The 24,196-nt window shown below is 36.6% G+C and overlaps 1 protein-coding gene across 2 annotated transcripts in view; it reads left to right on the top strand.

The window, feature by feature from the left end:
* Positions 1-24,196, top strand: part of mdga2a (MAM domain containing glycosylphosphatidylinositol anchor 2a) — a 185,014-nt gene that overhangs the window by 111,824 nt on the left and 48,994 nt on the right. For both annotated transcript variants that reach the window (XM_027166342.2, XM_027166343.2), the window contains exons 7-8: positions 10,874-11,203; positions 19,710-20,003. In XM_027166342.2, coding sequence (XP_027022143.1) covers positions 10,874-11,203; positions 19,710-20,003 — 624 coding nt within the window. The remainder of the gene's footprint in view (positions 1-10,873; positions 11,204-19,709; positions 20,004-24,196) is intronic.

The following is a 24,196-nucleotide window of genomic DNA, read 5'->3' on the forward strand; positions in this document are numbered from 1 at the left end:
CTGCTGCAAACAGTGTGAGACAAAAAGGCTGCAAACAAACAATACAAGACATGACACAAAAGACAATACACAAAAGCAACATGGAGCAGTGTACATACCATTTAGTCACAATACTTAAAGATGCAAAAGAACGCCCGAGGTCACATGAAGCAGTTGAGCAGCAGCCAAGAGAACGCTGTCATGGGTGTTTCTCCTTTTTTTTTCATCGAATACCCTTGACTAATGTCACACGTAAAGTAGAGACAGCCATCTGTCCCTGTGGAGTGCGCTAAGCTGTACATACTGATTATAAGAGGGGGAGCCCAGGGGTCAACACACAAATGCTCCTGCTAAAAAAATGCAAGGTCACGTGAGGAGAATGGCTTTGCCTTAACCTAGGGTTATCAAAAAAGGAGAGAGAAAGCAATGATGGGAAATAGAACATTTGCAGTTACTGATAAGTCACTGGCTTGCCATTAAAACATCAGATTACTGTTACTGTGTCACTGTAGCGGAATGAGCTCAGTCCATTAGTATTATCTCTTTCTATTTATGTAATACATTGACAGCCTAGTTGATCCATTTCTTTTTAACAGGTAAACAGGCCAGTTTGCTACTCAGGGTGCACATTTAATCATATTTGCTGAGAAATTGTCTCGTGGTGCCCTTGGCAACCCATCCAGGGTGTAATCTTAACTTTTCACAGTTTTTCTGGGATATGATTCAGATCCACAGCGATCCTCATGAAGATTAAGCCGTTAATGAAAATAAGTGAATGAATGAGTAAATAAATGAAGAAATGAATGAGTGAATGTATGAATATAGAAAAGTTTCATTTAACATAAGAAACAAAACTGAAAAAATAATAATCAAAAGTTTTAAATAATTATTGCACCTAATAATAATAAAAATAAATAAATATATATATATGGAGTAACAGTTTGTCCTGTTATTGATGCAGTGATCATTTTCACTATAAATAAAAGCTTCTCATGCTGTGTGAACTCATGCCATCTTTATTCTCATGAGTCTGATGAGCAGAGTTTGACTATACTGTACCATCGCTAACACCAACAGATTTTCTCTTAGGACTCTTCTAATGTTGGCCAAAATGATATGTAAGCAATACTAACTTCCTTTTAATTCAGTGCACATCACAACAAACACTGTTCAGAGCTGCTGAGTCCAAATCTTACATCCGAACGTATTCAGGGATATTTGCGTGTACGCAAAGTTCAAATGTATGTCGACTTCCCTTCAAAGTAGGCAGAAGATTACCTGCCTGTGAGTTCACACCTTTGAGGTTGGCAGATTTTTCCTGAGATCAAGCATTTGAGACAGGGACATTTGAGAATGTAGCTTTAATAGCTGTCACACACAAGCACTCACGTTTAAGTCTGAGGAAGAAAAAAAAAAAAAAAAGAAAATCTGGACTGAAGAAGGAAACTGCATTTCTTTTCTATCAGGTGTGATGTGCTGCAACATTACAGTGAGAAATGAAAAATAAAAAAGTCTAATTAAGATGTCAAGCACTGACTTACTGAAGGATCTATACTATTAATTAATTGTCATATTTTTGTTGGCCTCAAATGGATTTCCAGGATTTGTGTGTGTGTGTGTGTGTGTGAGTGAGAGTGAGAGTGTGTGTGTGTGTGTGTGTGTGTGTGTGTGTGTGTGTGTGTGTGTGTGTGTGTGTGTGTGTGTGTGTGTGTGTGTGTGTGTGTGTGTGTGTGTGTGTGTGTGTGTGTGTGTGTGTGTGTGTGTGTATTTACAGCCTAAGTGATAAATCAGTGTGACATACTGCAGTTACATCAGCCTGTCAGACAGTGGTGCTGGACTTAATGCTCTTAATGTTCAAGTCAGTATCACACAAAATAATGCACTTAAGCTCTGCGTTCAAAGAAGCAACGAATCAAGCAGAACTGACACACAGAGTTATGTCCTGAATACTTCAAGATCTGAAATCTGAATACTGACACGAGCAATTTCTGTATGAAATCTTGGCTCTGTGTGCAAAACCCAGCTCTGAATGAGGCCCTAAATCACTGTTAGGCACAGCCTCGAGTGGCTTGTTTCTATATTATAGATTAGGTTTTTATATAGAGATTATATAGAAGGTATAAAATCACTGTGTGTTCTATCAATTCTACTCCAAACACTGCACTGCAGCTGCTTACGTTTTAAAGTGATTTTTAGAGTGGTCCTATAGAAACGGGGCGATGATTTAGGGCTGTGATTAAAAGTAAGTTAGAGTTGTTTTAATGTAAGAAAATAATGCACTCGTGTCAGGCAGGAGAAAAAAGGACTTATGTTCAAATGGGGGATTGAAATTGGGAAAATAATAAAGACAAACGTTTCACATTAATAGGAATGACATTATTTCCATTTTTATTTTGCAATTTTCAGAAAAAGTTCAATGACATTTCGGTTAACTCAGAAATTCAGGAGCATCTACTGATAGATGCATTTTCAGATAATTAGCATGTTGTAATGATGAGGAGGAGTGTGTGTGTGTGTGTGTGTGTGTGTGTGTGTGTGTGTGTGTGTGTGTGTGTGTGTGTGTGTGTGTGTGTGTGTGTGTGTGTGTGTGTGTGTGTGTGTGTGTGAGCACGCATATGTGTATAATCTTAATTATTATTCATTAGCTAAAGGTGCATGTACCTGAAGTCACATAGGACTGACAGTTTGAAGTGCAATTTACCATGACCCAAAGGCAGGCAGAACTAATCACTTAAAGATGAGTACTGTAATGAATTTAGAAGTTTATTAAATTTAGTATATTATGGAGTTAACAATGGTTTCATAGTCAATACTCTCCACTAATTTACACCTCCAATAGAAACAACATTCTGTTCAGACCAATGGAATCTGTAATAATCATTAATAGTAATAATAATAATAATCATAATAATAATAATAATAATAATAAGAAGAAGAAGAAGAAGAAGAAGAAGAAGAATTGATATTATTGTTGTTATTGTTGTTATTTTTTTCCATTGAATTCTACAGTTATTTTGTACTTCATATTGTATAAACAATTGAACATGCATTTATTTATTTATTTATTTATTTATTTATTTATTTATTTATTTATTTTCTGCAAGTCTCTCTTACACTCTCCCACCTCCTCACCCAGTTTTTATGTAATGTTCTGCTGCATTTGACTTACTGTGGATGTGGGAATTCAAAACTCAGACTTATGCCATTTAAAAAAAAAGCCATATACCTAATACCTCTGTGCTTGTCTTTTGTTATGCCTGCAACAAGCACATCAGCTAACTTCCTGACAGACATATATTTACCTCCTGTAATAATCGAACTGCATAGTAAGTGTTATAGATTTAACAAGTGAATGTTTTTTAAACAAATTCATGTGCAAACAGTACAAGACGTTGTTTACTGCTGATGCTCTGAGCATCTCTATTGATTTTTAAGTCACTTGATGAACTCTGGGTTGAAGAGACCTTTCTAAGTTTGAGTGGAATTCTTGAGTTGAGGGGGTGTTTTCTTATGTTTTCATCATCGTAGATTATAAATTCAGAGTTCACATTTGAACTGAATCCAGCATATTTTACACAATGGTTCAACAAAATGTTTCTTTATATGTTTCTTTATATTCTTTTTATTTAATAATCAACTTTCAGTGGTATTCATTGGCTTACAGTTGAGCAGGGGCGGTTCTAGAGCTTTGTTAGCGTGTCTCCAGTCCCCCTGTCTATAATCTCAGCCCCCCTAAAACTAAAAGTATAATTTTTACTTTCATAAATAGACAATAAAAATTACGTTAAAATGCAGGACATGTCATCGATGGGAAAGAAAATTATTTATCAGTTTGATCCAAGAGCGATTTTTTTTTACTTTGCTTTTATGCGCGTGCGTTGTAGTCTTTCAAATGTGCATCATCAGCTGGAGGCGTTTATCTATAACGTTAATCGGCGGAAAACCGCAAAGACGGCAACCAAAAGCAGTGAAATGTCACTATTCTTATTGCCAGAGTTGATAGCACAAACTAATTATTAATGCAAACAATCTATTAAATACTAAATAAAAATAACAATTATTGATTTGGTCTTTGTCTTGTGAATATTTTTATATTAATGATTGCATTCATTGGACACACTGTTTGTAGAGAATGCACACATACATGAACTGATCTGATTCAAGACTGGCATCATTACATCATGCATAAAATTTTGGTGTCCACTTTTGCCGTTTTACATAATACCATAACTTTCGGCTTACTATGTAGTCATATAATATATAATATAAAACTCTTCTTGTTTTAAATTCTCACTGAGGGCTAAAACCCCTAAGATGAAACCCTAGAGCCGCTCCTGCAGTTGAGACTGGACACAAACTGAGCAGGTGAATTTTCTTGAACAAAGAACCAAGTATTGGGATTTGAGCTCACAACCCTTCAATAATTGCCTCAATGCTTTATCCACTGTCTGCGCATGGGTTTAATGATGTATGGTTTGAATTGCGGAAGAAATTTAAAAAAAAAAAAAGAAAACAATGACCTGGCACTGACAACATGTCAAAAATATGGTCGTGTTCATCTCTATGAATGCTAGTAAATATTCTCTGTTTATCTTTTAAGCTACAAACCACTGGACTGTGGTAATGAGACTCATTCATCAGGCACCCAGCACTTAAAACTCTGCTACATAAACTAAACTACATTATGCACATCAGCAGATAACTGGTACATTTGCATGCATTCTGAGAACATGTTTTTTTAATCACATGCTTTTTATCTAGGTGTTTTTATACGTAGCCGTCACCAGCGGTTTAGATTAAAGGTCGTTTCTGCAGACTCAGCAGCAGCGTATATTTCAGTTAAGATCAGAGCTTCTGAGATAGTTTACAGGCAGACCAATAAAAGAACGTCTACACAGCAAAAGCTATGTCATCAATAATATATAGCGACCATGTTGTTTTTCATGCTTAAGTACATACAGTCTGTTGATTCTTTTACAAACTCTTTTGTGTGTAGAGTAAATTTTTTCTAGACTAATAATCCTGGTTCTGATCATCTCTTTTATGTGATTTGAGATTTAACTCTTTTAACAAAAGGCCAAAACATTTAATTCTGCCTGTTTTCTGATGCCCATGTTCAAGATTAAATTTCTTTGTCATGTCACACTCCACAGTGCCACCATCTCAATGGCTTATATAATAGTAGACTCAGGGCTTAAACCTAGATTACTAGTGTCACTATTTATAGAAAATGGTTTCTTTTTAAAAAATATTCTCACATAAAAGTAAACCGTAATCTCAAACCCATTAGCGCTTGTTCATGGCATATGTCTCACATGGGAAACAGAAGCATGCATCCCACAGGACAAAGTACTGCAGCCTTGGTTGTGTGCGATAACTGGAATGATTAAATGATAGGAATATTATACTTAAAGAACGTTATTCAAAAACCGCTATCCGCCTGGACAGGGGCTGAAATAGCCGAGAGATTGGTCTGCTTTGGGGCATTTGTGCTTTGGGGGCGGGGCTTTTTTTATGTGGAGCTGCTGCAATCAGATCATTGGCTGTAGGCAGCTCACCAAATCAGAGGTTAGACATCATGGTAGTATTTTCTGTTTTATTTTCCCTTTGGCCAAAATAAAAACATCTAAATTTGATTAGGTGAGCAAAGCCCAAATCTGCTGCCACCGGCCCAGATCTAAAATTTGAAGGTGTTAAATTCAACCTCTAAAATTCTGTGCAAGGTTATGAACAGAGGGGAAAAACAACCGTCTCACTATGAAAACCAAAGGAGTCCAGACTTATTTTATGTTAGACCTAATTTTATTTTAGTCTCCAGAAAATAATTCCTTTGTTATAAATATAAAAAATGTCCCAAAAGTTTCTTTCCGCCAGCAGAACGGAACGCCAGTGTACTGGTAAAAAGGGTTTAAATGCAGTCTGAAACTAAAAAACGTATGTACATATAACAGACTTTCAGCAGTATCCAAAATATATTATAATGATATTCTCATTTGATTTTTTTTTTTTTTTTTTTTTTTAAATCTATCTAATTTCACTTACGGTTTCCTACATTAGCCACAATGCTATGTTTATTGATAGTGGTACCTCAGTCCATCTCTACCACACACTCTACTTTAGTCCTTTTATAATTGTTGTCAGTTGCCAGAATCAAAAAGAAAAAAAAGGAGCAAACTACAGTATATATATAGAATAGAATTGTAATAAAACAACAATAAGAAATTGCATTTTCAATACAGCTGGGAAAAGGGGGAATAAAGTAATAGAAAAATATAAAGTATGAAATGTATATATGAATGTAACTCAGCACTCCTGTGTTATGTACTGTAGCTGCCTTGCATTGTGGAAATTTAATGCCAGAGTTTGCTCTTCTTCTACATTGGTCTTCCTCATTAACTGGCCATTTTATGTTGCTCGAAAATGGCAAGGGAGAAAAGAAGCTCTGACTCCTTTTTAGGAGCTAAACAGTGAAACTTTACTGTTATCTCTAATGATTTTCTTCTGTTGAATGTCACAGTAGTAACAAACCCCGTAATGTGGCAGAAAAAAAAACACCAACCAGCAAATTAACATCAGAACTGATAAATACATCAAAAACATTTACATTTACATTAATGGCATTTGGAAGATGTCCTTATATAGGACATCTGTCAAATGTAATATATTCTTATAATATATTCGGATACTGTGATGTTCACAGACTAGGAATAACATCAGTGTTAACATTTGCTTAAGTGGGTTAAAACTTGTAGGTTAAAAATTGATTTTTGTAGGTTAAAAATTGATCACAGTATAAACATATTAATATTAAAAACATTTCAAAGCTTTCTGAGTTGGTGTTTAAACAAAATGCAAAGCCAGTGTATCATCTTGACAGCAACAACATACAGTATGAATGTACTAAATAGAAAAGAGCTGTTTTTCACTGTATTCGTGGAAATTTAATGAGATACGATGACTCCATGTTTGCAAAGATGGATGGTGTTACACTTCTCTGTTACCTTATAGATTCAGGCCTGTACTTGCCCTTTGCTGTCTTGCTTCTTGAAGTTTGTCACTACTTGAGCAACAGTAAATCCCCTGTGTGTTTGTGTTGACACTAGAGACTGTGGACTCATCAATCTTGCACTAAATTTCAGGATTAGAGATGATACTGGCCTGAAACAAACACTGGATCCAAATCAGGAAGTATTAGTTATGTTTGGTTTTGATTGAGGATCCTTCTATAAGCAAAGGCATACTGTAACTTGTCTTAATCCAAGATTTCATTAGACTTTATTATTCTTTAACATAATTTAGCCAGAGCATCTTGCACATAGTTGGCTTGCTTGTTAAGAGTATTTCAGCATAGGATTAGTGTTAAGTATGTTCCAGACCCTGACCCCAGTCATTTGTGGTTAATTAGTTCAAGCAGAGTGTGATCTCCTTGCAAAAAAAGTGTGTTTACACAAGCTTTCTTTAAATGCACTTGGGATCAGAGGTGCAAACATGTAGAAAATATCTAGTATGAATCAAATTTCCACTAGTAATATTAAGTCAGATTTAAAAAAAAAAAACTTTTTTGTTTCATTAGTTTGAGACAGTTTTTCAGCTGCCTTTGCTGTTGCGTTCTCTTTAGCTGTAGTGAATTTGAGCACACGTTCCCCATCCACAAGGTGACATGCTGTGGTCATTCACACTGCAGGTGTTAAATGAAACTATTTTCTTGATCCTGTATTTTGCTCATCTAAGTTTATCTCTTAAGGATGATGCTCAAAACAGACAAACTCAGACAATTCCTTGTGACAAGAGCTTTTTGTATGTCGGAGTGCAAATGTGAGTCCTAAATGAAAAAGTATGTAATTCTGCTAGAGATGGTCCTACAGTATGCATCCATCAAACTCATACCATTTATCCATCCATTCATCTAACCATCCATCCCTTTTCTGTACTGTGTTTCCTTGGGGCACAATGTTGGAGGCACCCTGGATGGGGTACAACTGTACCCTTTAATCTGTCATGCCATCAACAATGGTGGAGTCTTGACAATCGTTTAGTCTTGTGCTTTGATCAGAGTCTCTGGTTATATGCTGAACTGGTCTGGATGTGAAGTGTTTCAGTGAATCTAACCAAGTACTCAAAAAACACTAACTTTCCTACGATGGCAGTCATATGCATTTATGTGAAAAAATGACCTAAATTTACATCTCATCAAGAAAGGGACGGATTTTCATAGATATTCATAGAGTTTTTTTTTCTCCATTTACTCTCTTTTTCTAGCAAAGTGATGAAAAAAGTTTTAACAATGAAAGTGAATTTTTACAGGTGATTAAACACAGAAGCACTGCAATCTCTGCTTCAAGTTCAAAGCAGATGTCTCATCTATTCAGAGTCTGTGGAGCTCAAAGTCAAAAGTGGTAATGTTAAATGGCAGTGCCAGACAAGAACAAATCATTCGAAGCTTACGTGGACCTTCACAAATTTAAGTTGAATATTCCTGGTTTTTCTTGTTTTGCACATTTTTATTCATTTTTTCATCTTCGGTGACTGCAATATATCACAGGTTTGTCTGGGCTGTGGTAGATTCGACCTTTTCTTCTGGGAACACTGAGATGGGAATAATGTCAGGATGAGATGCCAGTCTATAGCAGGACACCAGATGCACACATTTACATACATTTAGAGCAGTCAATAAAACAACATACTGTACATGTTTTATATGTTGTACATGACACCTTGTGGGATGTGGTAACTCGGTGGGTAATGTTTTGGACTACTAATAAGATGGTTGCGAGTTTGAATGCCAGGGCCACCAAGCTGTCACTCCTGGACCCCTGAGCAAGGTCCTTATCCCTCAATTGCTCAACAATATATATGATATAAATGTAAGTTGCTCTTAAGGGTGAGATAAGGGTGAAATAAGGGTGTCTGACAAATGCCGTTAATATAAACATTTTTCAACCAGTCCCAGGTCACACCTCACACCTTCTTCTCCAAGTCCTGGATTAGAAGAACTCCCTCATACCTCAACACTCTTCGTAAGGTTTATGTTCTCTTCTGCAACCTGCAATCAGTTAACTTAGCGCCTGCTAAGCAAAGCATGAGGTCCCTTTCCAGGGGCATCAAACTGACTGTCTCTCAGTGGTGGAATGAACTTCTAACCTCAATCTAGACAGCAGAATCTATCAATATCTTTAAAAATTGGGTTAAAGACTCACCTATTCTGTGAACACTTAACTAACTATCCACTAATAATCTACACTTACGCTAGCTCTTAGCCCTCGACTCTGTGCACTTTGCTGCTCTACATTCAATTAAAATCTTGTATTGTAGAACTACTTGTATTGTCCACTGCTTGACATTCCCCTTTGCTCGTAATGTACTTCCCCATTTGTTAAGCACTTTGGATTAAAAAGCCCCTGTTAAATGAAGGTACCAAAGGAAACATAATGAGAACATGCACTATAACTCCACATGGGCAGTCAATTGAGCTCAGGAACAAACCGGGGACCCTGAGACAGCGGTGCTACCTTCTACACTAGCGTGCCAGCATCTTGTACATTTCACATTCAAAATTTACCATGGCATACAGCAAGTGTGTGGAAAACCGTATTGCATATCTTCAGCACCGTGTCCTTGCCTTTGTGAATACTATTCTAGCACAGTAACCTTCAAGTGAACATTTGAGAAACTGATGTTTAAACTTGAACGTTTATTTATTATAAAATTCTTTGAACGCACGGTTTTGTGCTTGTTCTACTTGCACCAGTTTTGCAGCAATTTTCAAAATGAAAAGGTTTATGGTTTATCTCAACATATACATGACAATAATCTCAGCATCATATCACTATAATGTATCTATTAATTCAGAGTGGAATTAATCTGATTGCACAATCCTGGTTGGTTGCGAAATTTTATTTATTTATTTATTTTTGTTAATTTTGATTTTTGCATTGTGCTTAAATTTTGAATGCAGTTCAATTCTATAGCCTCTGAGATACCTCTTCCTGGTACAGCCAACAACACATGATTAACTGACAAGTGTCTCAAATTCCTTTTATTTAATTTGAAAAAGGTCATCGTCACTCATTGTATTAAGGTTCATTGACATCATTTTGTGTCATGGGACCAGGGTGGAAATTAATTACTCACACAAATTGAAGTCTACTGTAGGGACATGTCAACATTATTACAACATGAATTAGAGAGCAGATCTGTTTTCAGGATGGAATCGATTTGAAACAAAAGCATTAGATCTCCTCATTACATTAGATTGAGCATTTGAGTCGTCCTTCGCTTCTGTTGTGCTTTGCTTTTTAATTTCCTCTGTTTGACGCCTCGTTTTATGTTCACTTTTTCTCTTTTTCACTCCTTCTTGTTTCTACCTGATAATGTCAGTGGAGAGCAGATGAAAAGATTCAGAGGTTCTGATTGTTCTTTTGTTTGCGAGTTAAATGGCAAGCACAGAATATTATGCTACCCAAACATCCTGCATAGGAAATTAATTTAGATTGGTATCTGAATGTATCTGTATTGATTAATATCTGTAGATTAGCATGAGTTCAAAACAAACCCACAAATCTCAAAATCAGTTTGAAATATTTCATGTGTTTTTGCTGTGTTGTTTACTTTTGGTTGGATCCGTAATCCTTTTTTTTTTTTTTTTTTTTTTTAATGAAGTACATATTCATGTGCTAATTAGCACAGATAGTCCCAGAATAGTCAAATACTTTCTCTGTAAACGTACAAAGTCTTCAAACTGGAGATTCTTGCCACCACCTGCAATTCAAGAAACCCTGTGGTGTTGAGACATGTAGTTTGTAAAGCATTTAAGCTCAAAATAAAAAGAAAACAGATATTACCCAGGAGACTCTTTCACATGCTAATTACTGTTTACTTTCTGTTTTCTTTCCAGCGCTGAAAAAGGGCCGCTTTTGGATCACGCCTGACCCGTACCACAATGACGATAACATCCAGATCGGCCGTGAAGTAAAGATCTCGTGCCAGGTTGAGGCGACACCCCCTGAGGAGTTGCAGTTCAGCTGGCTGAAGAACGGCCGAGCTCTGCGCAGCTCTGAGCGCATGGTCATTACCCAGACTGACCCTGACATCTCCCCAGGAACCACCAACTTGGACATCATCGATCTGAAGTTCACTGACTTTGGCACCTACACCTGTGTGGCGTCGCTCAGAGGCGGGGGCATCCCCGAGATCAGCATCGACGTTAACATCTCTTCCACCACTGGTGAGCCTCACACATACACACACATGCTGGCTTGAGCTGCTGGATCACCACCCACACGTTTAGTACTGCACTTCACATGTCAGAGTAATTAAAGTCTCCAGGCTGTAAGGGATAACTGCTGTGCCAATATGTGCTAAGTTCTCTGAGAGCACTTCACTTAGTCCTTTGCTGTACTCTGGTATGACAGAACATTTTTCCATACATTTTCATATACATTCACTGCATTTTTAACATCCTGATATTTTTTATCCATTCATGCAGTGCACCATTAAGGAAGTGTATTGAGATGGAGGAAGTGGAAGAAAGAAAGGCAGGAGAAATAAGCTTCTTCCTCTAATTAGCTCTTCTTAAAGCCATCAATAAGCTTCCATCTATAAGTACTGTATCTCTGTTCATTATCAATATGCTAATCTTGGAATAGTGCGAGGTGAACCAGATCAATAGCCAGGCTAAGGAAGCGTCACCTGACCTACAAGAATCCCACCAGAAAGCTAGAATTTCATCACCCATCTTCAGCTGGTTGTCTGCTTCAGTTCAGTGAATTGTTACAGTCGGTTTGTGGGGATTTAACTTTTTCTCGTTTTCAAAAATATAAAATAAACTTAAAAGAATATCCAGAGTCCAGTATATATATATATATATATATATATATATATATATATATATATATATATATATATATATATATATATATATATATATACTTCTTTAACTTGAAGTACTTTCTGAAAGAAAAATTCTCTGTTGTTGAATTCTACAAAGAAACAAACTGAAGAACCTGTTGGTGTGGGGCAGTGACTTGGTGCTTACACACCTCTGGGGTTCAATTCCTGCTTTATTCCTGTGTAAAATAATGATATTAGAAACCTTACTTACATGAAGCCACCTAATCAAATATTATTAGTTTTTAACAAAGGCATCCAGCTGCCATATGTACAGTAGCATTTTTAAACACCCATCCTAAAGCCTAGATAGTTATATTCTCACAAAAAATGTGAACTGATGGTTTACAACTGTTCAGAAATGCACAAGGATACACGAGTCTCTTGTTTATTACCAGCTATCTGCTTGCTGAAGCAAATCCACATCACCATATTTGATGCCATATTTACACCAGCAGTGTCTTGACCTTCCAGCATAATTGCGTAACAGAAAGAGTGTAATCCTTTGATAATCCCCCATTCACTAAAACTACACTATTAACCACAGCTGCCATGTTTGTGTTCCTGTTATCATTTAAATAGTTACAGCCTGTGTTTTTGGATACGTGAGAGGGATTTAAACACAGTCCCGAACACAACTCTACATGCAATATTATATGCTGGAAATTTAAAAAAAATAAATAGAATCACAGGGGTTTTTGCAATACAATATAGCTGTGAAGATGAACGTGAGGTTTTTCTTTGACACGATGGGGTTATGGTGGAAGTGAAACTCTTATGATAAAGCATCAGTAAACACTTCTTCCCTCAGCAGCCTATTCTTTTTTCTCCTGCTTACATGTAACGGAAAAAAAATATACAGCTTTCCATGTTAGTGATAAACTGCAAAACAACACTGTCCTTATGACTTTTCAGAGGAAGGGTAGGTGTAATTGTTTAAGTTGTGACTGAAGTCGATTATTTATTAGATATTACATTCGATTTATTAGATTTATAAAGACACACACACACACACACACACACACACACACACACACACACACACACACACACACATATATATATATATATATATATATATATATATATATATATATATATATATATTAATTACATTTATTAGATATTACCTATTAGATTACATATTTGAGTGACTACATTAACATAAACATTGTAATTGGGAGTGAGAGCCATGCTGTTAGGGAAGGTTAGTCAATACCATCTGACCAATCAGAGCACAACTGTGGTATAATAACAATAAGGCTCTGAGTTGTTGAAAGGGGGATCAGGGTCCAAGCTGCCACTGTTGGGCCTTTGAGCAAGGCCCTTAAACCTCTCTGCTCCAGGGGTATGCAAAAAGTTGGGGTATGCGAAAATATTTAAGAGATATTTAACACAATACACAATATTTAACATAATAATAAATAAGCATAAGGTCAAGGTATAACATTTATATTGGAATCATCAGACAGCATCCAGGACTTTTAATCATAACGCTTGTGAAAGAAATTTACATTAAGAGTTTAAAGGTGAAGAATTAAAATTAAATCATCAGATTACGTTCATTAATACATACACAAGATTGCACATAAGTGTAATGCGTTGATTATTAAAAGGTATAATGAGATTATATAATTATGCTAGAATTTTCTACACTCTAAAATCTTTATATATGCTTCGTTTCTGTTAAGATGCTTATTTGTTTGTTCTCGGTTTATCATGGGTGAGCCAAGGACAGTATTAACTGTTAGTCTATGTGTATTTACCCTGCAGCCTGTTTCAGATAAACCATTTTGCGTTGGATGTTGGATTTCTGAAGCGGCGCAACTGCAAGGCCAAGTAGAGTCTTAATAAAAGCATTTGTCAGCGATTAAGCAGCAGGTCTGCCAGGGTTTCATGCTGTGGAAATGTTTGCAGTGAGATTGAGCCCAGGATAATCAGTGTTTGAACACATCCTAACGACGCCTGGCCGTGCCATAGCCTGTTCATAAGTGGTAAGGAAAGACAAAGGCTGAATGGTGATGTCGGAAATTAGTTGCAAATTGTTTATAGTTAAGATGTGCCTCTGTCATTTTTCTGTAATGTACTGTTTACATATATTTCAATAAAAATATATGTAAATATACTGCACAAATTCTATCAACACATTTTTTGAAAATATATGCAAATATATTTCCTATGCATATGGGAGTGAATCCAATTTCAATTTGAACAGTATGATTTATTCATGAAAAGTATCCAAACAAGTAGTGAGGATTTTCCCCCTTGAGTAGCAGAATGGTAAAAAGAGTGATGAAACCCATGGAAAGGGAGAGTTGGCTCAATTTTTATAGAATGGAGTAAAATGTAATCAATCTTCATTCTACTCTCTGGCTTTAATGAAGCTGTAGAGAGCAGACTGGATGTTTCTTCTGGCCACCAGGCAATTAATCTTTGCGTGAGTCTGTATATTTAAACATGCAGCCCTTAGGAAGGCTCAGGAAAGACACTGAGGCTGTCCGAGATCGTGCTCCGTTTATATGTTCAATCAACATGATGGTTCTGTCGTTCTTTAGAGTGAATACAAAATCCATCAGAGTTGTAATCAAAGCCATTAAACTGAAGGTCTTTGGGTTTTTACTTCCATTTATCTGCAAGTAGAAAGCAGTTACAAAGGACTTGTCACAGTTGAGACAGAAAAGTGGCAAGGCTAACTAATCCGAGAGCTTTGTTTCATTTGAAAAATGAATTTAAATAAATAGGGTCAGTTTGAGCATATTACAGGATTTCTCATGCCTTACGATTGTAATTATATCCTAATTCCCCATTTTCTTTCTGATTTGACCTGTGAACGTCAGCCTCATAAAAATCAATATAACCAGAATAATAATATTAATAATAAAAGCATATGTTATGACAAAAGTTTATGAATTCACATTATTTATTTATTTGTTTGTTTGTCTGTTTATCTATCTATCTATCTATCTATCTATCTATCTATCTATCTATTTTTTTATTATTTGTATTAATTAATGTATTTATTTATTTACTTTCGTAAATAACATTCTATCTAATTATTTTTAATTTTTCCAAACTGAGTACTTGTAGCAGAAACCTGCTAACTGAGAAACCATTACAGTGTATGTCTTACTGGTCTGACACAGCAGCAGCAGCAGCAGCACAATAACAGATAACTCATGCGGGAAATGTGATGAGTTATACATTTAGTCCTCAGTGTTTTTTGGAAATGTGAAAACTTGAATTGACAAAATTCTAAACACCGAATTACTCTTTTAAACTCCTACCAGTGAAGGAGAACCAGTGAACCTAAGATTATTTTGTAATTATTTTCTTCTGTAGTCTGTAGTCATGTTCAACACACATGAATCGAAAAAGGTCTTTGGCTCAATTCTTACTGCGATGATATCATATGAGACTTTGTCCAAATCTCTGGAAACCTGGTGTTGTTTTAGAAAACTGAAAGTTTTTCCATATATTGGGAGTTTGCTTGATATTGCGTTCATTTTTGTTACAGCAAAATCATGTAATACTGGTCGTTCTTAACAGTATACTACAGTAAGCGTGTCTTTATTTCTAGTGCATTAACATGACTCCAGTGTCTGAGGTGAAGTCTTCGGTAACTAATGCTAGTCTGCATCAAAAGCCAGCTCGACATTACTACATGGTGGATTTTTAGCTTTTAAATATGTCTTCAATAACACCTAAGTTCAATAAAGTTAATAATTTAATAACACAAATCCAAGTCAGTAGTTAAACAATCTGTTTGCCTTTTTTAAACCTAATAATTTAAACAACGTTCTTATCTCAGTTTATCCACCATTTTCTCTCCTGACACACACACACACACACACACACACACACACACACACACACACACACACACACACACACACACACACACACACACACACACACACACACACACACAATAAAAACACAAATCTGTCCACAATGGTCTTTTTTATATCAGTATCAGGGGGGATAATCCACTACAAACCATTATCTTAATTTAATGGAAACTTTAGCCTTTTAAAGGAAGTATAGGAAGAAAGGAACGCCAAAGTACTGAAGAGAAATTGCTGTACCCTTTTTAAATGACTGTCTGGAACATAGCTGGCTATTGTGCTATATTCAGCAACATGACAGAACTCTGATTTTTACCCATTACACCCTCTTTCTCAATGTTAGGCAGTAAGTTCAGGGAACTGCATCACTAGGTTTTCTTGGAATAAAGTGCTGTAGGGTGAAGCCTGGTCCTGATCAAGCAGTCCAATTAGCTAGGGAAGGGAGCTGCTGCTGCGCTCGCTCTTTTCTGTGCAGTTCAGCTAGGACACGGTTATGAAGATGTCTGTGTTTTCTAGCATTGCTTCTTGGAAAAGTCATTCTCGTTTTAGTATGCTGTTTTATCAGTTCCTCTAAGCTGGCTTTCTGCTTTGTAGATTTCACTCACAACTTCTTTTCACTGTTGCTGTAATGCTGCTTATTCCTGTGCTTCTTACTGATTGCTTTGAATCCTAAGAACATGTTTGGAAGCTCTAGCTAAGAGATAAATTAGCAAGGAAATTATAAACAAAGTCTAAATGATTTATTTCTTAAGTCTTATAAATTGAGGCTAACTTCTTTCGACACTGAGTTTCTGTTTCCCTGAAACACTTCTTGAAGGAGGAAGTTGTTGTGTTACTAGCATTTTAAGACCTCAGTTTCATGCTATATCTTATAATTGAACCATCAGTTGTGTTCTATTCTTGTGTCCCAAAGCATCTTATTTATTCAGAGTCTCTGGCTAGCAGGCAACCCAGATAGCATTTAAAAAAAAAAAAGGAAAGAAAAGTACAATCTGTTCCAACGCAAACAGGTTGGTGAGTGATAAAGCTGTTTAAGGCTTTGCTGAGTTCATGAAATTCTGAAGGCATGATATTAGAAGAAGATCAATAGGAATATACGGTTTATCAATTTTTCTTCTGCTTTATACATTTTCCTCTAGGCTGTCTGCATTTTTTTTATTGCTCTCTCTCTCTCTCTTTCTCTCTCTCTCTCTCTCTCTCTCTCTCTCTATCTCTCTCTCTCTCTCTCTCCTCTCTCTCTTCAGTATTTGCTTATTGCAGCTTTGTGCAGGTAAAGATTTTTAATAAGGTATATTTTTCAGATAGAAACCTGATGCCCTTTACAGTGCGTCCCTGAGTTTACCCTCATCCAAGATTAAAATGGGAAGCAGGAGGTGTTGCATATATTAACCCAAACGGTTACACTGAGAACGAATGTCTCAGCTGGCAGCCTTTATTTACTGACACAATTCAAATGCTTCCACTTTCCACCCCACTGGTAGCCTGTCGAGGGTTACAGCTCTTTCTAAACAATGTTTGTAAGAAAGGTTTGTCGCTCTGCATTGTCATTTAAAAACAGGCTCACATACATCCAAGCTTGCATTTTAGTGGAAAGACTCATTATCATAAAAACTTACAAAGACACAATGCACAGCTTATAGTGCAAAGACCTACACACGTACAGTACACGCATGTAGAGAGACAGATACTGATAGGCGGTGTTGCTATGGCAATGAGCGAATGATGTCATTCCACTTATTTCAAAGGCCTATGTCAGGTTTATTTATTTAATTGTCTTTGTCACAACGTTCCTTGGCTGGTCTGAATCCAAACCGCTTGGCTCTGCTTGTCAGAGAAGCTGAAAGCTGAGTAATGTTTTATGCTTTTAAACAATTTGTATCTTGCAAACTGCTTCCGGTTGGAAGAACTTCACGTTTTAGAAATGTAGTTGGTTTACAGTCACATCCAAGAAAGATAAGCAGTTCTGTTGTATGACTGTGTGACTTTGTAAGAAATTCTTGTCTCTGAGCTCTGCTTTGTAGCCATAGCCAAGGACAAATCACGCATGAATCATCGGAATACAACTTTATCCAGGGCATAAACGATAAACAGAGCAAAGCTAAACAAGTGATAAGAAACTGGAAACTCATTCGGTTGTAATAAGCGGGCATGAAGAGCACCAGTGGTGTAGGGTTTATGCTGGCTAAAAGAAGAAATGCAGTTATATGTTACTGTATTTTCTCTCAGGTACTATTTCAGAAGCCTTCTCTACAGTGGTGATGGTTCCTTCGGGCTTCTCGTAATAGCTGTTATGGAGCAGGATTTCATTACTGTGGGCCAGAGAGAGCAGCCGCTAGCCCAAACAGCCCTAATTGCTAGCCGGTGTAGATGCATTTACAGCCTTTTGGTAGAAAAGGTGGCCAGTGCTTAATGGTCTAGTGCTGAGCTTAGGTCAGGCCGTTCTCCATTAGTGTAACAGCTGTTCATTGCTGCTTGTTTTCAGGACATTGCTAATAAACTGGAATAGCTTCCATCATTAAGCAGTTCCATGTTGTTCTCCTCCTCTCTTTAAATCTAGTATGTATAGGAACAAAGAATAATTAGTTTCACAAAAATACAGCATATGTAACAATGCCTCATGCTAATTTTCTATCATTTCACAGATATTCTCTTCTTGTTTTGCAAGACTTGCAGGATAATGGAGAAGTAGAGCGTGTCCAGTCCTTCAGATTTGAGTGAGAGCTCTTTGACAACAATACAAAAGGAACTGAAGAAAAGATCTTGACAGCTCTTTATCAGTAAAGTTAGCAGCTACGGTTGAGGTCATTTACATAGCCCTTGCAAAATCTGCAAAGTAAGAAATAAAAAACAGATCAAAATTGTCTTTTGTTTTTATTTAGTAATTGTTCTAAATATAAAGATAGTAATTTTTATTTTAAATATATCTTTAAATGTTTAAATATCTTATTTTTTCATTTTTTTCTGCCCCTCAGAAGCTACAGTACAAGATATTTACATGTTTCCCAGAAGACATTAATAATAATTTACACTGATTATCATTTTCAAAAGTTTACACCCCCTGCCTCTTAATGTATCATGTTTCTTTCCTGAGCATCAGTGAATGTTTGCAACTTATATAATAGTTGTGGACTGTTGTAAAGGGGATAGATATGCTGAAAAAGAATGTGCAAAGGAGTTGTGCAATGTTTCTGAAGAACAGTGGGCAAGCTAACTGCTCAGGGCTAACAAGGAACTTATGAAGAACTATCATAGAACATAAAACATCCGCTGGTCATCCGTGTAACAAGACACAGTATTAAATATCAGGTATATGGAAACTGGTTTGTTTGTGTAAACTCATTTCTTGTATTGTTTTGTAGACATCTGCTATGAAATTGTTTATTTTTCATTATTAACATTCTAGCATAGCATTTCTAGCATAGCATTTTTCTGACCCTTGTATTTTTCCTCACCTATATGTTGTATTTTTTTTATTAGCAATATCCCTTAACCAATTCAGCAGACAGACATTTTGATTTCTTTTGAATCTTCTGTCACCCGTTTGTCCCATGAACAGTTTTTACCTTGTCTCTGGAAGTCAGCGTCAGCGTCAGCTTTAGTCAGCGTCTCTTGCTTTTGCTGCATGATCCAACACAAAAATAACAGCTTTAAACAGCTTGTTTGTTCCTGAATCATTAAATGTTAAATGAAACAGTATTTAAATGCTTATGAAATCTTACATAGGAGTTTCTGCTTTTGTGAAATGATCAGAGTTTTACTTTGTCCACATGCCACTTCGTGTTAATCATGTTAACTTATGTTAATCATAGATTGTTGTGGTTTATGTCATTTTGCAATCATTTGCTCAAGGCGTTAAATCCTACACATTTTTAACATAAATATTACACTACAAAAAAAAAAGAAAACATCATCTAAAACATCAGCTAAAGACTATTATGTTGACCCTGTCTGCTTTCTCAAGCCCTGTATCAGTCCATCCTGTCTGTTTCTCCTCCTTAGTTCCTCCCAATTTGACCGTGCCAAGGGGCAAGTCCCCACTGGTGGTGCGGGAAGGTGAGACGGTGGAGCTGGAATGCCTTGTTTCAGGAAAGCCCAAGCCCATCATCCTGTGGTCACGGGCTGATAAAGAGGTTCCGATGCCAGACGGAAGCATGCAGATGGAAAGCTACGATGGTGTGCTGCGCATCATCAACGTGTCTCGTGAGATGAGTGGCTCCTACCGCTGCCAGACCAGCCAATATAACGGCTTCAACGTTAAACCTCGGGAAGCCTTGGTGGAGCTCATAGTACAGTGTAAGTGCCCTGACTTCATTGTATTTCATTTGAAGGAAATTAATTATGACAACACAACACTTGAATTGTGAAGTCTAATTGGCTAGAAGGTGTTGATTAATGTTCTGTAAGTGTCCTGTCTCTGACAGAAGTGCTGGATGTAATTTAAATCATAGGTTTATATTAATGAGCTTGTTCTAGTATGTTCACATGTATAATAACAAACTCATTCACAGGGTCTTAAACAGTGGATGATTTGCATAATATACGTGTTCGGGTCTTCATCAGTGAACATATGAAGACTTTGGCAGGAAGTAATTAGTGTTACGTCTGTTAAGAACTTAGACATTGCCCTGACATATTAGTTCTGCAGGTTTCTTGGTTGCACAATTCAACTAGACTATAAACAGTTGTAAAAAAATATATATATATATTATTTACAGTCACATTATTTACTGTCCAGTTTCACCAAAATGAGGATGAGGTTTTCTTCTGAGTCTGGTTCCTCTCCTGGTTTCTTCCTTGTTTCTTCCTCATATTATCTCATGGTGTTTTCCTTGCCACCGTCACCGCTGGCTTGCTCATTAGGCATAAATGTGAGAAATAAATAGTAACTTAATTTTAAACTTTACAATTTTTATTCTGTTTTTGTGCTTCTGTTTTGAGAGAATGTCGATTTTTAACCCTTGTATGGTGTTCGGATCTGTGGGACCCATATTCATAAACATGAATATTTTTGAAAAACTTTGCTTCCTTGTAAATTTGTTGATTTTTTTCCACTCATAACTTGATTAAAATTGATTTTCTTTTTTTATTACATTTTATTAAAAAATAACAAAAAACGAGTAGCACTTTAATTAAAAAATGTGATGTAATAAAGTTAAAGGGCAAATATTAACCATATATGCTGTTTATATTGCTTGTAATTGGGATGAAGTAAACCTCTGTAGAGTATTTTAACATCAAATTTTTGATTGTGTTGAATTAAAAACCCAAAAATACAGCAGGTCCACCAGACCCACGAACACTGGTGAGTAACATAAATACGAACAATATACAAGGGTTAAAACCGCTATGCGGGTAAGTTGAACTGAATTACATTGAACTCATATAACAAATGAATAGTTAAAATGTTAAAACATAATTAGTGAAGCATTGATTTTGATATTGATACTGCTATTGGCCCAAAACACGGCTCACACAACATATTCATAAAAGATCCCCCTATATCAGCATCAGATATCAGATGATACTCATAATAATGCTAATGTATGTTGTTAAGCTAACGAACACCCAACATGAAGCAACAGTGATCGAGAAGTTTGTCCCGGTATTTTCATTCTTCATTAGTGGCACACCAGAACAATGATGCAAGCTAGGTCAGAAATAAAGTCCACATACAACAGCAGTTGAGTGAATCTAACAGCTGTTTTCCAGTATATTGTTCTTGATGATCAGCCACTAGCAGCCATTGACAACAGAGAACAGAGATTCTGATGCAATGACATCAAAAAATGACTACTTATAGCTGTACAGATGCATTGTCTGGAGCAAAACCCATTCTATACTGCATCACTACTCCATCAAAGATAACTAATACCGCCTGCCGATGCACCTCATTTAAAACATGCTACATTATAAGGGCAAGCTGTGTAGACTACAGTATGTGCATGACAACATAAGTGCACTTTTAATAGCAAATTCTGTTACACTCACTTTAAATCATCAAGGGGAAAACTGTTTATTTACTCATGACTTCAGTCCCATTTCTAGCTGAACAGTTTTATAATTACAGCGGCAGATCTCTACACACAATACTTGCTGAGTGGTTGAGTGCAAGGTGACCTGCTTCTGCTTTACCTCCTGCTATACTTCTGGTCAGTGATGTTAGCAGCAACTTCTTGACAATTTGGAAATGAGTTTTGCTAATAAATAAAGGCAGACGTAGGTCTGCTTGTCTGGAGGGGCCAAGCCTTGGTGTTCATTGAGGTATTTGGTTGATTCAATTAAATGTATTTCCATAGCACTTTTAACAATTCATTCACATTGTCTCAAAGCAGCTTTACATAAGAATAGAAACAGAATAAAAAAAATCATAACAATAAGTTTAAAGTTTAAAATAAAGTTGCTATATTTCTCGAACATCTATCCCTAACGAGCAAGCCGGAGCCGACGGTGGCAAGGAAAAACTCCCTGAGACAATATGAGGAAGAAATATGAGGAAGAAACCTTGACAGGAACCAGACTCAGAATCGAACCTCATCCTATGTAAATAATGTCCTTCGTACAAGAGTTTGTAGATCTCAAACTAAGCTTCCTTTAATTAAAGAATTAAACAATCTCATAAAACAAGATTCCTATCCTTATAACTGATATTGTTGCCAAAACAGAGCAAAATTTCAGTGCCAGTTGCACATATGGAAATGCATCAGCGACACAGATGGTGTAATAAACAGGAACACCAAGTACCAAAAAAAATGTGAATTCATCATCAATCTGAAAATAAAATGTATTGTTGCCTCCATACTGTACATATATATACCTGTATAGATTTTTTTTTTCACCTCAAGACAGAGGACTTTCTATAATATCTGGTTGTCAACAACAATTAACTTCTTAGAGAAAAAATGAATAATGAAATAAATAAAACATAAAAAAAAAATTGCACAACAACCGTACGGTTAACACCATCCCACAGTGTATACACTGCCATTGTTGGCCAGCACTCCTGCGTTAGGGCTGAAAGCCAGCCTACACATAAATACAGCAGTTTGGTAAATCTCTTGCAGAACTGGTTGCTTCACCTAAACATACAGGACATATGATATACCATCAGATTTAGAAATAACATTTATAAAAGGGGGAAATAAATTCATGTTCTGGTGCGAAGAAAATGTCTAAAGAAGGTGGAACGTCAGAATTTGTGTTAGCAAATGTTTAGATTCATGTGCATTTGTATTCATATAGATATGCAGAGTATGTTTTGTCCGTGATAATGGCAGGCTACTAGCACTTCCTGTCATGGCAGACCTCAAGCTTGGAGAACGGCATGCATCTGCCTGAAGTACATCCAGATCTCTCTCCTCACTGCACTTCATTATGCTGATGCATTGTCACTACCAGCACTGGCAGAGTTTTCTGTCTACTACCTAGACGAAGCAGCCACGTCTGCTGCTCACTTCATTTCCTGCTGTGCCAACAGGGTGTAGACATCATGCTGCTGTTAGGGCAAGGCTCATCAAGTGCTTTCCCAAGATGTCCTGGTCGCAAACAGTTTGGGCATTAGACGAATCCGTCATCAATCTCCATTTTTAATTTGAACTTGGAAAATCATGAGATACTGTGCATCAAGAACATCAACAATGTTCTCTTCTAATAATGGTGAAATGTTACAAAGGCCATGTTCACACTAATCCGGATATATTTGAAAACGGAGTTTACGTCTAAAAACGCTCCGCGTCCACATTTTCATTTTCAAACGTTTTCCAAAATTTGGTCATCCACACTGAAATGTATGAAAATGCTTACATCTCCCTACTGCGCATGAGTAAAGCTCCAACCTGCGTCATTTCCGCTAGGCGTTTATTTGCTTTCGACTGCATCACATGACTAAAAATGCGTCATAGTATTCAAAAGCCTCCGTCTTCACAGTCCACTCTAAGACACGAAGACGGCGTTTTCAAATTTATCCGCTTTGGAGAGCGTCTTCCAACAGCTACGTTTTCGTTGACTTAATATGCCGTCTCGGTGTGGACGAAAGGTCAAAACGGAGAGAAAAATATACGTTTTCAAACGAAAACGTATTAGTGTGTACCATCACCCAAGGTTCTCTCATCACCCAGTGCAGAATTCCCAATAACAAAATGAGGCTTATTAGGTTAAAATGAATGATTATACAGGGTCTTGGAATCCCCCCTTTTTTCTACAGTTTCCACCTTTCTCAACAAGAGAAAAATGAGAAAGAAGATGAATGTGATTTAGCAGGGAGTTTTAATTGGCTACCCACGTGGGGTCACAGTCAAGGTGCCTCAAGATGATGACTTTGAATTAGAGCTCAACAAAGAGACGAGCAAAAGAGAATTATGGAAACCTGTTTCTACCACGCAGAAAAATATATTAAGTGTAATTTTGGTGGCATATATTTCAGAATTGCAACTTTTTTCCTCACAAATTGTATCAGTAGCAGCAGCCTACAATACATTACATTTGTTCTA

This window comes from Tachysurus fulvidraco, chromosome 16 (genome assembly GCF_022655615.1).
Source record: "Tachysurus fulvidraco isolate hzauxx_2018 chromosome 16, HZAU_PFXX_2.0, whole genome shotgun sequence".
NCBI lineage: Eukaryota > Metazoa > Chordata > Actinopteri > Siluriformes > Bagridae > Tachysurus > Tachysurus fulvidraco.